We start from the raw sequence: 15,123 nt of genomic DNA, 5'->3' as shown, positions 1-15,123 counted from the left end.
AAAATAAAGTTTATTTGTGATATGAGTATTGTTCAAACTTATTTGGAGAAATGAGGAGAGAAGTGAATTTCGGCAATACCAATGCTGAAATTCTGAGAAAAAGTAGGAGAGAGGAGAGAAAAATAATGTGACGGATGGGAGAGAGAAAAAGGAATTTCGGCAATGACATTGCCAAAAAAAAAAAATTTTGAATTGTGGCAATTGAATTGACGAAATTGGAAGATTTAAAAAAAAAAAAATTGAATTGTGGCAAGAGTAATGCTACACCCACACGCTATTTTACCATATTTTTTTATAAACTGTTGTTATGGCCAATTTTTTACTGATTCTCATTAGTGCCTACCAATAACATCACTTTTTTATTTATCAGTAATTACTCACTACATCAACAGTTTACGAAAATTTTTGTAAAAAAATTTGTATCTCTAGCATTTTGCCAAAAGTGGATGACTTAAAAAAAAAAAAACTCAATTGTGGCAATTGAATTGCCGAAATTGAAGGAGTAAAACAAAAAAACCCTTGATTAATGCTATAGCCACACTTTTTGGAGTAAAATTATAGAGACACACACTTTTAGTCACCCAAAAGTGTGGCTGTATCTTACCACAATCAAGGTTTTTTTTTTTTTTTTTTTAAATCATCCACTTTTGGCGAAATGCTAGAGTTACAAATTTTTTTACAAAAACTTTCATAAACGGTTGATATTGTGAGTGATTATTAGTAAATAAAAAATGATGTTGTTGGTAGGCACTAATGAGAACCAGTAAAAAATTGGTCATAACAACAGTTTGTAAAAAATATGGTAAAATAGCGCGTGGTCGTAACATTACTCTTGCCACAGTTCAATTTTTTTTTTAATCCTCCAATTTCGGCAATTCAATTGCCACAATTCAATTTTTTTTTTAAAATTTTCGACAATATTATTGCCACAAATAAACTTCATTTTTTTTACAATATTCAGCCAAAAGACTCACTTTTTATATTATCATAAAAGTGGTATCAATTTTTTTTCAAAATAATCCATTAAAAAATGCCTTAAGTGCTTGTCAAGGAGACTATATATATATATATATTTATTTATAACTAATTGATACCCCATGCATGCACATGAAAATTAAATATTATATAATATTTATTTTTTTAATATGAAATCAATAATTATGATGATTGTTAATAAAAATTTATTATGATTATACTTATATATGGAGTTAAATTCTTTTGTATTAAGTATTTATTATGATTGTGCTATTTAGTCAGAAATCCATACAAAGTAGGAAAAGTTCAGCATAATATGATTTTTTAAAACTTTTTTCTAAATAAAAAAAATTGATAATTACTATTTTTATAGAATTTTTTTTTTATAATTACTAGTTAGTTCAACTTGTAAAGTTTTTAATAGTTGAATAAGAGATCTGAGGTTTAATCTTCGCTTACACTAAAAAACAGTTAGTGTCTTGGTCTAATGATAAAGAGTTATTATCAGGAACGGACGCCATAAGTTGAAACTCTCTAAGAAAAAAGAAGTTTATATTTTATTATTATACATTTATTATAATTGTGTTGGACTTGGACTTGCTAGTATATGGAACTATATAGTCTATTATTTCTAGAAAATATGATGCATTAAGAATTTAAGATTCTAATAGAGGTTTAATATAGAATAAAATTTAAATTCAACATTAGAAAATCTAATATCTAGGAGGCCTCAAAATATTATAAGATTAATCAAAAGTCAAATGACTTTTACTGATGGTAGGTTTAGAAAAGAATTATTTGCCATAATTTTTTCATAAGAGTTAAGGTGGCAAGTTAATAATTGTTAATAATAAAGTCATGTTATTCCGTGAGTTTAGATAAGAATTAGTAGATTTCAATTAACTTAATTAGTAAAATTTTAATAATTAAATAAAAGATCTGAACTTCAATTTCAACCTATCATCCCATCCTTACAAAATTTGTTACCAAAAAATATTGGGTATTACTATAAACCAATTAAACCATAGAATTCCCATTAAAAAAGAAAAAAGATAAAAAAAAAAATCAAACGAGGGAGGTGGGGACAGCGCGTGGACATGACAGGCTTTTGCTTTTTACTGTTTACCAGTAACTTTTTACAGAGTGAGCATGATGAGGTAAAACCCATAAAAGAAAAAAAGCAAGAAAAAAAAGAGAGACATTGTACTCAAGTTGTTGGAGGAGGAGACAGAGAGGTCAGAAACAGAGAAGAGAAGGCCTTTGCTTTGCTTTGCTTTTCCTTTTGAAAAAGCAAAGTTAAGAAACAACCCTTTTAGATTCTTCTGCTGCTTCTTCAACTTGTCCTACTACTACTCCTACAACAACCTTATTATCTCTTTACTCTCTCTCCCTCTCTCATATATACTTACTTATCAGACTGCTTTGAGAATCTTTGTTAGCAATGGACCAGCATTAACGTATATTTCTATGTTCTGGTGACACATTGTTTTATTTGTAATCTTGGTAAGCGTTTTTTCTTTTTCTTTGATTGCATTGTGTTTATGTTTTCCTTTGTTCATATGGGTTTTCAGCATTTGTTTAGTACATAAAACTTTGAAACATTTGGGGTGTCAAAGTGGGGTTTTTGAAACTGTGGTTAACTTCTTTTTATGTTTCTCTGTTTATTCTTGTTTGTTGTGGTTGTTGTTGTAGTTTTTTTTTTTTTTTTTTTTTTTTTTTTTTTTTTTTTTTCCACTTTTTAGTGCTGGGTTGTTGTTCTTTTGAATAAATTTATGTTATGCTTTATCAAAGAATCAGGATGACAATTCTGGTTTCTCCTGCTCCTCCTCCTTTTTTTTTTTTCCTACTAATGAAATTTTTGTAGATGGATTAAAAATTTGTTGTGTGGAGAAACTTGTAATTTTGGTTAAATGTAGTTGAGAAAATGAAATTTGATAGTTGCATGTATGAGTAAGAAGTAAGAATTTGTTGGGGGGAACCAAATTCTCTTTCTTGTTAGTATTTCACATTCATACTGATATCACTTCAATTAATGCTTTTACTATTGTTTTGTTATTTCTTTTTATTGGGTGTACATCTAATGGTTTTAATTTAATTTCTTATAAATTTTAATTGGGGAGTAATTATAACCTTTTTTTTTTTTGGTGTATATTTGGGGTTCCTTTGTTTATGTTAGGATGTGATTTTGAGCTCTAGGATTTTCTTGTTACCAAGAAGCTCCAAGATCAGTGTTTTTCTTTTCATTTTCTTCTTAAAAAAAAAAAAACACTTTTTTAAATAAATTTTAAGATTATTAGTGATTTTGAAGTTTTGAACGGGTGATTTTTCTGATGAATTTTCTAAACTAACGAACACTCTAGTTTTAAAAGTAATATATATATATATATATATGTATATATATATATATATATATATATATATATATATATATATAGTGATTTAAAGTTTTGTAATTTCCAAAAAAAAAAAAAAAAATTGGCAACAGTTTAATTGAAATTCCATTTGGTTCCAACCCCCATCATGAATTCCAGTTAGTTCACTGCATCACGATGTTCTGTTTCACCAATTTATCTCCAAGTTGAGTGAGCTTCCTTTTTCAATTATCAAAATGTCCTTCTTAGTTATCTAGTACTCTTTCTGTTCAATCCCTTGGTTTCTTATAGCCTTTGTTCTTTTCCATATCAGTATGATGTGATATTCTTTCTTGTTTTGTATGCAAACGAAATAGATGCACCAGCACCAGTAACCGTACGGTTTGGTCTGCCATTCTCGCTATGATGTACATAATTACAATAATGGGTCTTATACAAACTGCTGATGCAACACATAAAGGGTAGAAAAGGAAAGTTATAATAATTATAAGAATGGAAAGGGCTTAAATCTTGAATTTGACCTTCACTTGAATGGAAAGTATTATTGCTAGAGTCATTCCTTATTTGTGAAGTTAAATCCCTTAAATCATGATTCTGACTTTCACTTGGACGGAAAGTATTGCTGCCATTTGAATCATTCCTTTGTAGTAAGACCAAATCTCTTGAATTATGCATGCATTGGTCTGTTACTAGTATGTAAGCATTGGTCATTCAAAATCAACCAATCATGACTCATTCAAAAAAAGAAAAAAGAAAAAAAGAAGACCATGTGTGATGAATTAATGACTGATTCAAATTTTCATGTTTAGAAAAAATGGGCAATTTGCATAACTTTTGTGGTTAAATTTTGGTGCAGAGAATGTAATGTTGTCATTCACAATTTAACATGTATGTGTGTGAATGAGCTCTTACTTTAGATTAAGAGCATTTGATGTTTCCATATTTAATTGACAGTCTGACATATGATATTGTTGTTTATTTTGCTTCTGATGAACAGAGATTCTAAACTGAAACAATGACGAAGATCAGTCCTGAGTTTGAAGTGGAGATGCCGACAGAAGAAGTCCTTCAGGTTTCAGTTGATGTGAGCTTTGCTTCTAATCATTTTCCCAAGTATAAATTAGGAGCTGACAATCAAATTTTGGAAGAGCCAAAAGAGGACAACCATGGTCCATCCTTGAAGGAGGTTGTTGAACAGGAAACTGTCACTCTGTCAGAGCAGCATAAGCGTCTCTCAGTTCGTGACCTTGCGAGTAAATTTGACAAAAACTTGTCTGCTGCTGCTAAGTTGTCTGATGAGGTTCCCAAACTTTGCCACTTGACTATGGGTTTAATTGTAATCTTAAGCTTCTTTCCACACACATATGCACATTAGATAATAATCAGTCGACATTCAACATAGCTTGTTTCCAACTTCTTGTGATTAACTACTCAATTTGCCCCATTCAGCTCCATCTTGGACCTTTCCTGAGTTAAGGCAAAGGCCGGCTTTCTTTCTTTCTTCCCATTTTTTTTTTGTCAGTGTGTTAAACTATCACACCTCCGTTCTAATTTGTGTATTTGTTCATTTAGCTTTCTATTTCTTGTGTGGAATATCAACTTCTGATAATGCAAGATGAATAATCAATTGAAATTATATTCTTGAGCTGTATTTTGTTTTGCTTTGTGCGTGCGTGTTGTTTTTTTTCCTCAGTCTCACAACTCAAGCCTAGTTTATATCTTTGTCCATTTTGTTCTCTTTTCCCCTGGTGTGGAAGAGTATGAACTTCTGATAATACTAAATGAATTGCAATGGGTTTTAATGAAATTCAGGCAAAGCTTAGGGAGGTGGCTTCTTTGGAGGGACATGTTCTTTTGAAGAAGCTTAGAGATGCATTAGAGTCTCTAAGAGGCCGTTTGGCAGGACGAAACAAGGAGGATGTGGAGAAAGCTATCTCTATGGTTAGTTCATACTTTTTCCTTATCTGTTTGTTTTACTTATTAAAAAAAAGAACTTTTTATTATTCAGATTGGTGCTTTGTGTGATTTGTCCTGGAGGTTCAACTTGAATTTAATTGATAAATTTTTCTGGTTCAACCTGTTTTTGTGTTTTTTATGATGCATATGGTAGATATATATGGGACTTGCCCTTCCATTTTGTTTGATTGATATAATAATTGTCTCTTCATTATTGAAATTCTAGTAAGCAATACATAGTGGTGGTTCCATTTGGAAGGGTTGAGCTAGATACTTTTTGGACCTTTGACATTTTAATGTAAAGGGACTTCTCTAAAGGCTCAAACCTATGGGATTGAGATCCCCTAGAGTTCCTAGAGTAAATTTGTCATAGAATTCTTCAAATCTCAACCATATAGTATGCACTTGTGCTTGCTCTATGCATATTCACAAAAACGTTGTTTAAGTAGACTAAAAGTGTGTGTTTCTTAATTTCTAAATTATACATTATATTCGTGCTTTTTCAGTCATTCTTACTGACACATGACAGTTCAAGTGGAACAAGTACTTATTTGGTCGCTTTAACTAATGAGTGTGAAATGACAATATTGTGTTTATTTGAGGGTCAGTGTGGTGCTCAAATAGCCAGACTCCTTGATGCAGCCATGGAAAATTCATTTGCTATTACTTTGCACCTTATAGATTCCAAGATTTATTTTGTGGCTCACATGCTACATCATATTAGGTCGATTCTTATTGAAAGTAAGACATTAGGAGTCTAGGATTCAAACAATTTTCAATATGACTGCATAATATAAGGATTTAAAACCAAGGGAATTAAAGAACTATTGCTAGTATATATTGCGTGATATAAATTTAACAACAAAAGATTATTTGAGCTTTGGTAATTTGACTTTAATAATAAAAACTAGTGATGTTATGAATTTGACATGATATTTCACATCTAATCATTTCAAATTCTCATATTAAGAAAGCTCAAATCCTTATATAAATTTCATCAAAAGTAAAAAAATTATTTTTTTGTACTTTATTCATGTCATTTAAAATAAGAATTGAAATACAAACCTTTTTAAATACTTCTATTGAAATGAGTCATGTGAGGAAAATGTTATTTTGGTAATTGAGTTGAGCCTAGAACATTGTAGGAGTTTCTAAGTGTCTTGGGTTTATTTTCTTCAAGTGCAAGTTTGTTTTCATCTGGATTTTATTAATTTTGGCTTAGCAGTCAAATTAGAATTTCTAATCCTTGTAAAAGAAACATAGTTCTTATATATGTGTGTGTGTGTGTGTGATCAACGTACTCATATAATAGGAATGTTGATAATGGCTTTGGTGTTTTGTGTTTTTAAAGGCTTTGATGCCTATAATGTTTTCTCTCCATTTCTTTTTCTTTTCTGCTTTGTTGCCCCTGGTACTGTTTTGTAATTGTTCACACAACCCCTAAACAGTCGCAAAATTGTGTCCTTTTGCAATACTAATTTAATTTACAAACCCTACAGTCTATTAGTCTTTTCCTCACCATGACAAACCTCATAATCATAACTTTTCCTATCTTAAAGCCACCACAAGCGTATGTAGATTCCCTGTATCTGTCCTATGTCACACCTCCCAACCCAAAAAAAAAACTCTTTTCTTCTCTCTCTCCCCCCCCCCCCCCCTCTTCTAATGACATGCTCCACATGAGGACGTAATCCTTGATTATTGTGTATGCTATAATTACAATCTGTTATTGTCTTCAACTGTAGTCTCATTGTGCAGGTGGAAGCTTTAGCAGTTAAGTTGACTCAGAAAGAAGGAGAATTGATTCAAGAGAAGTTTGAAGTGAAAAAGCTAGCTAGCTACCTCAAACAGGTTCTTTAATGATGTTCCATATATGCATATAAAACAATAGTTATTACAGCTCCATCCTTTTTCATAACCTATGTTTCTACTGCGATTCATCTTATTGATTTTAGAGCCTATAGGGATAATAATTACTCATTGGTTAGTGTCTTATATTCATTTGATATTACACTCAGACTTGTCTTATATTCATCATCCTTTTACTTTACTAAGTTATTATAACTGTTATTCATGGAACAGTTTTTCACAGATGCACACTTCTAATATAGCTTTTCTTATTCTTTTTTATTTTCTTTTATGTATATGATATTTTATATTTATCCTTGAATTCAGTTCATTCCTTTGTCTACAGGCTTCTGAAGATGCGAAAAAGTTAGTTAATCAAGAGAAATCTTTTGCTTGTGCTGAAATTGAGAGTGCTAGGGCTGTAGTGCAGAGAATTGGAGAGGCCCTTGAAGAACAAGAGCAAAATTCCCAGGCTTCTAAAAAGCAGGTTTGAATGGGTTGTTTTAAACTTATATGTATCTTCAATTTTGCTTACCTTTTATGTATTCCAAATTTCTAATAATGAAAGGGACATTAGTGACAAATCAACAACGTGTTGTTTAGATTTGATGAGGATAATTTTGTTTTGTATTTGATTTTCCATACCATTAGGATGTGGAGGAACTAATAGAGGAGGTTCAAGAGGCAAGGAGAATAAAATTGTTGCATCAGCCAAGCAAGGTGCAATACTTTTTCTACTAAGCTATGTTTTTCTGCACACACACACATATAGTCAAATATCATGGTTCAACTTCTTAATTTATACATTTAGTTGATAGCTAGTCTAATTAAGGAGTGAAACGATAAACTTTTCAAGAGTATGTGCAATGTTCTTCACAAGATATGGTTTTGTTATGAAGTAAAACTCTTGCACGCTCTTCTCAATTATGTACTAGTCTACAGACCCCTCTCTCTCTCTCTCTCTCTCTCTCCTAATAATTAAGAGACACTGGATTTGGTTTTAGCTGATGCTCACAATCAGAATTTGTCATAGTAACGCACAATTGGATGAAAACATTTGCACAAACACTGAAATTAGTGAATTTTTCATTCATTAATATATTTGATAAAAGTTATGCGTATTTGATAGGTTATATATTTCACTATCATAATTGTATTATAACTTAGTTACTTTATATTAATAGTATAAACCTACTTTTTTTCTTCCCTATCAAGAAAACCTACTCTTTTCCTTCCAGAGTTTGTAGGTTTGACTTATCAAAAGAGTTTGTAGGTTTGCTTCAAAAAATTGTGGCTACGTCCAGGCTAATGTCAGTGCTTGTGCAAATGCTTATTTATTTATTTTTAAAATTTTATTTTCTGCATTTTGCTTCCCTCAATATCTACCATTTATTACGATTTTACGCCAAATAGGTAATAACAATGTATGCTGTTAACTGAATTTTTTTTACACATTCTTTAGCAACAATTTCATTCTATTCATATTTCATTATTGTTGACATAATAAGGACATGCCTTGCTCTGCATAATTTCTGAAATTTTTTAGTTACTCATCTGTGGTTCACTTACGTAGTTTGAGATAGATTTTCCTTTTCAAATTATGAAGAGATGCATTATGTTTGCAGGTGATTGACATGGAATATGAGCTTCGTGCACTAAGGGCTCAAATTTGGGAGAAATCTGTATTTTCAGTTAAGCTTAAAAAAGAGGTTTGTTAACTATCTTGTTTTTACTTTTCACAAATTTTTTTTGATATTTTTCCTAGCCTTAACTAAGAGAGTTTATGTTTGGCTATATCACTGACTTGGTTAATATATCCAAACACCTCTTTTGCTTCTTGAAGCTGAAATGAAGGTGAATAGTATTTGTTCAAATTGAGTTATTTTCAGATTTATCTGAATTTGTTTTTCAAAAGTAAATTCCTAAACCTTCAGTTCAGGACATGTTTCTGTACTGCTTTGCTAATGTCTTGTCTAATTGTTCTAACAAACTTATTATCAACAAGATTAATGGACCCAACTTCAGCTGGTTACATTGAACTTGGTCTGATAATGACTAAAAATTTTTTGTTTTGGGAAACTGTACACCAAAGGAGAAAATGATAATAAAATTTACAAAAGAGTGTTACCTAGCTTAGTGCTAACATTACATACATCAAATACTGACATATAACTAATGGGTTCAGGTCCTCCATACCAGCTTTTCTCACCCTAAGTTTAATTACATGTTGGCCAATTATATATTTTTGGTATTATTGAGTTGGAGTATATGAGCGAGACCTCTGTCATTATGTATATAAAACTTTCTTTTCTTAATTATTGGGAAGGAAAATTATGCTATCTGTATATTTTTCTAGCCGTGTAGTGTCAGACTATGTTCTAACATCTGATTAATTTTGTCAATCTGAGTGCAATTATGAATAAATTTGACATCTGATCTCTTTTTTCAATTTTTTAATCATAATATATTATTTAATAATTAGGAATGCAAGAAAATTTGTTCAAGATAGTTTTATGAAAGACCTCATATCCTTTCCATTTCCAGCTGGCAATACGCAAGAGGGATGAGGAGAACAAATTCCGTTTATATATCTTAGAAGGTTCTGAAAATTTAGGTTCATATCTACAACTAAAGCCTTGCTCAGAGAAGGCTCCACAACTTCCAAATTGTTCAATTCAGTGGTACCGCCTGTCATCTGAAGGCAGCTGGAAGGAAGTCATTTCAGGTATTTATGCAATAATTTTTCTCCAACTTGTGATTGACCTTGTGTGCTCAATGTGAATCTTTCTCTGTAGAATCAGTTCATATTATTAAAAATTTGACATATTTAGCATTGTGGTATATCCTTACCTGTCTGTATATTATTCCTGCTTTAGTTATCTGTATGATTATAATGTACTGCATGTTGTTCCTTTTGACATTCACTTTATAGTGACTTGAGTTAAGGTTTAATGAAAAAAACGATTTTGTCTAAAATTGTGGGTTTGGACCTTCTCACCCTTGTTATAAAATGAATGAAAGAAAGAAAAAAAAATCTTTCACTGGTAGTACCCCAGTACCATTTTCAGCATTAAAAAAAAAAATCCAAAGTGTTAACAGATCTAGGATTTCCTTGTCCCTTTAAGGTGGAAGATTTCATTTGCACTGCTGCTAATACGATCCTATAATCAAAAGCCATCTATTATGGAATGTCTTATCCAATTCTTCTCATTTGAAAACTCAAACTAGGCTATATATGTATCGTATTATAATATCACACCAATGTTTCTAGCATCCAGCTAGTAAGTTATGCTACTAATTTTCTAAATATCTATTGGAGATCATACCACCATTTATTATTTCATAGATGTGATTCTAATGTTTATTCATAACTCATAAAATTGACTGTTTGCCATAAAAGAACACAATATTTTAAGATATGAGCTCATCCCCCTTAATTACCTGTAACCATTTAAATGAAATAGTGGAACTTTTTCTAGTGAACCAAATCTTGTGAAATAATCAATCTCAATATGATACCATGGCATAATGGGCCAATTATATGAGTTAAAGGTGAATTTTATGATAAAATGTTTATCAAATGTCTCCATTGGTGGAACATTTTCCCCAAATACATAGATTATTAATAAGTGAGCCAAAAATGTATAACAAGCATACACTAACACTGCTTCTCATGTGCAAACCCACCAAATAACCCTGAACTATTTAATGGGCCATGCAAATGTAGAATTAAAGAAATTACCAGTAATAGGGGTAAAAGTTAAAATTCACTTAATTGATCATGAGGTAAAGAAACTAACAAAATAAAGTGCAAAAACCAAATGACACAGCATGCTAGTTGCAACTTCTAACTGATAAAGTTTATTTTCAGTTAATTGGGTTCCACAAATTTGATTTGTTCTATAGATCATATATTTGTTGGTTTACATATTACTTTGTCTTAAGTGGTTCATCTTTCCACTTCATCAGGTGCCAACAAATCCATTTATGCTCCAGAACCCTTTGATGTTGGACGAATCTTACAAGCCGAAATTGTTTCAAATGGCCAAAAATTGACAGTCACAACTTCTGGTCCCATTGATCCAGGTTGGTTTTGATCATAAATCTTCATGTAATTTCTGCAAATTTTTTACTTATTTCTGGTATTAATTTTGTAACCTGGATCAAATTGCCTGATTAGGGGCTCTTATAGGATTTGGCTTGGTACATCCTATTTGATGCTTGGAGATGTTGAGAAAAATGAGGCTAACTGAAATTTCCTTTAACAGCTGCAGGACTTGGAAGCTATGTGGAGACGCTTTTACGAAAATCTAATACTGAATTTAATGTATGTTGTCCTACTCTTTTTAGTTACTTCCAGTGCCTTATATGTGATGATTCTTATTGAGCTAATAATGAGTATTTACTGTAAACTACAAAAACAAAATATGACAAAAAATCTAAACAATGGTGTCTTGTTCAATTACTTTCTAATTGATTTGTCCACCACACACCTTTAATCCTTTTATGCTTATGATTTGTATGCTAGTGATTGAGCCAATGGTAATATTCTGATCTCTATGTTTCATGTCTTGCATGTGTGTTCATTTCTTTAAAGACAGTTTTTTAAGATGGAGAATTGAAGACTCTCTCTCTTTCTCTCTCTCTCTCTCTTTTTCCCCATCAGAAATTGCTCCAAAAGAAAGGGGAGTTTCTTTGACAGCACTACATATTTTGGGGCCAATCATGGTCCCAACAGGTGGTTTTCACTCCCTTATTTGGAGGGTTATCTCCACATTGATATACAAAATCATATTTGATTAGGGATACTCTATTCCCATTTGTGATATTAATTGGCAAGGGGAAATTATTCTCTGTGTAGTTAAGTCATTTAGAATGCTGAGTTCTGCTCCAGGACCAAACTGATGCAAAGTAGATCTAGGCTTAAAGACTGTCCCATATATAATGTGACGTCTATATTGTTATTTGCTTGGAATTATGCGGTTCTGTAACACCTTTTGGATGATCAAAACTTGAACATAAACTGTACAGAAATTTGTCCATGAATTCTTCAGAGTACATTGTTTTAGTTCTAATTGATTCATGAAAATGTGGACAAAGAGAACCATGGTATCGCAACTAGGACTGGTCTGCGCAATCTAGTTCTTATCAAGTTTTGACATTTGTTGTTTTATAGGTAGTTATTTCCCAGATGAATGGACAAGATCATGCATCACACTCTGTTCATGTATTTCATGTGGGAAAGATGAGAATAAAGCTCAGTAGAGGATGGATTACAAAGGCTAGAGAAAATTATTCCTCGTCAATGCAGGTAATATTTATAGCTGGTAATTATTTTTGTGTTCACTGGATTTTCTAGTCTTTTTAGCTGGCTGGAGAAATGATCTACTATTAACGGCCTTTCTTTTGAGACTGAGATTTTTCATTGAAACTTTTTACCATTATTTCTTTCCATTATAATTGAAACCTTTTACCATTATTTCTTTCCATTGTAATTTGTATGAAGTATTCTCACATAGAGGAATATCTTAAACTAATTCTTTCCTGACCTCTAGCTATGTGGAGGTAGAGGTGATATTAATAATTCAGCCAAGGCATTGTTTTGGCAAGCAAGGAAGGGCCTCTCGTATGTATTAACATTTGAATCAGAGCGAGACAGAAATGCAGCTGTTATGCTTGCCAGGAAATATGCTTTTGATTGCAATGTATGTATCTTTTTCCTTTTTGTGTTTTACTAATGTCTACTTTCATTATTGGTGTTGTCAACTATTTCTTACATGTGAAAGTGAAACTTAGTAGGACATGGGAAATTTAAGCCCCCACTGAGAGCCCACAGAAAGATTGGCTAAAGTTTATGCCCCATCCCCTTTCACCCCAAAAGTTCTACCCAAAAGATGTGCTTCTAGCTTAGGTTATCATATCTTGTGATTTTTTACAGATTTCAATCATCATGATCAATCAAGTGCTTAGCCCTCTATATATTTTTCGTTTCTGTATGCATCACCAAATTCAAAAAAGGGATCAGTGGGCTGTTTTTGTGGAAATTATTTGCCAGTGTCCTGCTATGTTTTTTTCTTCTTTAATTTTTCACTTCATATGGAGTTTGAAATGGGAAAACCTTTAAATGATGACAGGTCATGCTTGCTGGACCGGATGATCAAGTATAGAAGTTAACATTACTGACTGAGTTTTTTTAATATGCAAGTACAATCAGTTTTTCACTGTGTGAGAGTAAGATGTGTGAATTTGTCTTGTCAGAAGATCCATCTTTGTTATAGTAATTGGGCTTGCACTAATAGGGTTGAATCATTTTAGGCATGGTTTTTTGTTTGCCTAATCATTTGTTGTAACAAATTTACCATTTCAATATTAATGGTTTCATTTTGCTTTGTGGCTGATTTGCATATATTGGCAGTTGTGTATATCTTGGCACATTTGCACCATGAGATGGCAATTTCTTTTGAAGAATAACTGTTTAGGTGTCTGACAGCACCTAATCAATTCGTTTATTTATTTATTTTTTATTTTTTACCTTCTTGTTTTTATTTGGCAACAGTAATTAATTTTTTAATTAGACGAATATTGGACATATATTGAGATAATTAAAATGACTTTATTTGATTTGTAGATTATAGAAAGTCAACTACATTATTTGATTTTTCAAAAAAAAAAATGCAAATAATTCAGAAGCCAATGCTGATGTTGCTGCATTGCGAACTCCTGATGTTGATATCCCAAATTTGAAAAATTCTCAAAACAAATTATTTTTTAATTAAAATTAATGAACTTGATATTAGTACGTGAAGTGTGATCCAGAATCCCATCCACAAATATGGGATTACCATATTAATCAATGTGATAAATCAATGAATTTTTTCAGAAAAAATGTTTTCATACTCCCTGAACTTTCAACTACTTGTCAAGACACCTCTTGAACTTTTATATTGGCCAATTTACTCTATAAACTATTCACAATTGCCAAATCAATATGTTAGTCTCCCGTTAAAAACTAATAGAACAGACACGTAGACTTCAAAAAACCAAATCTAATCTATGAACCCGATGAGAGAGAGAGAGAGAGAGAGCCCATCAAACCGGACTAGCCATTTGTCTTACCGGAGTTTGTGTCCCACTGCCGTCCAACTCCTATGCAAGTCAGCTAGGCTAGAGTAGAAAACTCACACAACGCAAAATGCAAAATCAAATCAATATCAACACAAAACACACCCATATGCATAATCAAATCAACATTAACTAAATAGTAGAAACCTAATAAAAGGTGAAAAAAAATTAAAAGGAAAGAGAGCCATAATCGAGCTTATGATTGAAGCAAACATAGATCTAACGTAATACTTGAAATTCCAAATAAAATACAAATTTAAACACCAAATCTCATCAAATACCTCATCTACATGAATGTCTCCTTTAGAGCTTACAACCAATTAAACCCAAGTCTTGCCACCAAAAAAAAAAGAAAAAAAAGAAGCTCAATTGAAAATGCTAGAATCACTAAAAGCATCGAAGGGGGACAATGCTGGAAAGCCCTGCACAAACTTGGCACCAAGTATCACAGATTGCCTTCTGATCTCATCCTTGTTTACCATATCAACTGGGTACTTCTCTAAGACCATGGCCCCCCACCTTTAGATGATTCACCACCAACATGGCATCATTGGTCACCCCTAATGGGCCATGCCAAGTGTGGGACCGACACACAATTGCCTCTACAGTAAAGTTCAAACCACAATGAGATAAAAATCCACCTGTTGATGGATGACTCAGTATCAACAACTATGGTGCCCACCCGTGTATTATCAAACCCTTCTTCCCTACTGTCCATCCAACCCATTATTAGGAAAATAATTAGATCTTTTTTGGATGACTTATATTATCAAACCCTTCTTTAATTGAACTCGTCTTTCATAAAAACAACTAGACAAGGTTGGTATTTGAGGTGATTTGAGTTGAGCGT

The 15,123-nt window shown here is 32.0% G+C and overlaps 1 protein-coding gene across 1 annotated transcript; it reads left to right on the top strand.

The window, feature by feature from the left end:
- The first annotated feature begins 2,170 nt into the window (after window positions 1-2,170).
- LOC142610958 (stomatal closure-related actin-binding protein 3-like) lies at window positions 2,171-13,540 on the top strand. The gene is made up of 13 exons (XM_075782949.1): window positions 2,171-2,478; window positions 4,345-4,647; window positions 5,160-5,288; window positions 7,062-7,154; window positions 7,498-7,638; window positions 7,803-7,871; window positions 8,777-8,860; window positions 9,696-9,876; window positions 11,121-11,237; window positions 11,420-11,478; window positions 12,328-12,462; window positions 12,707-12,856; window positions 13,286-13,540. The coding sequence occupies exons 2-13, from the start codon at window positions 4,363-4,365 to the stop codon at window positions 13,316-13,318; spliced, it is 1,476 nt and encodes a 491-aa protein (XP_075639064.1). The 5' UTR covers window positions 2,171-2,478; window positions 4,345-4,362; the 3' UTR covers window positions 13,319-13,540.
- Window positions 13,541-15,123: the final 1,583 nt, after the last annotated feature.

Source organism: Castanea sativa, chromosome 9 (genome assembly GCF_040712315.1).
Source record: "Castanea sativa cultivar Marrone di Chiusa Pesio chromosome 9, ASM4071231v1".
Classification (NCBI taxonomy): domain Eukaryota; kingdom Viridiplantae; phylum Streptophyta; class Magnoliopsida; order Fagales; family Fagaceae; genus Castanea; species Castanea sativa.
This window is presented reverse-complemented; position numbering and strand designations above follow the sequence as displayed.

What these genes read in the sequence shown, in the direction of transcription:
- LOC142610958 (XM_075782949.1), top strand. Translation starts at nt 4,363, where the DNA reads ATGACGAAGATCAGTCCTGAGTTTGAAGTGGAGATGCCGACAGAAGAA. An exon ending in CTGCTAAGTTGTCTGATGAG is followed by an intron (nt 4,648 to 5,159) that starts GTTCCCAAACTT and finishes AATGAAATTCAG; the next exon opens with GCAAAGCTTAGGGAGGTGGC. An exon ending in CTGGAAGGAAGTCATTTCAG is followed by an intron (nt 9,877 to 11,120) that starts GTATTTATGCAA and finishes CCACTTCATCAG; the next exon opens with GTGCCAACAAATCCATTTAT.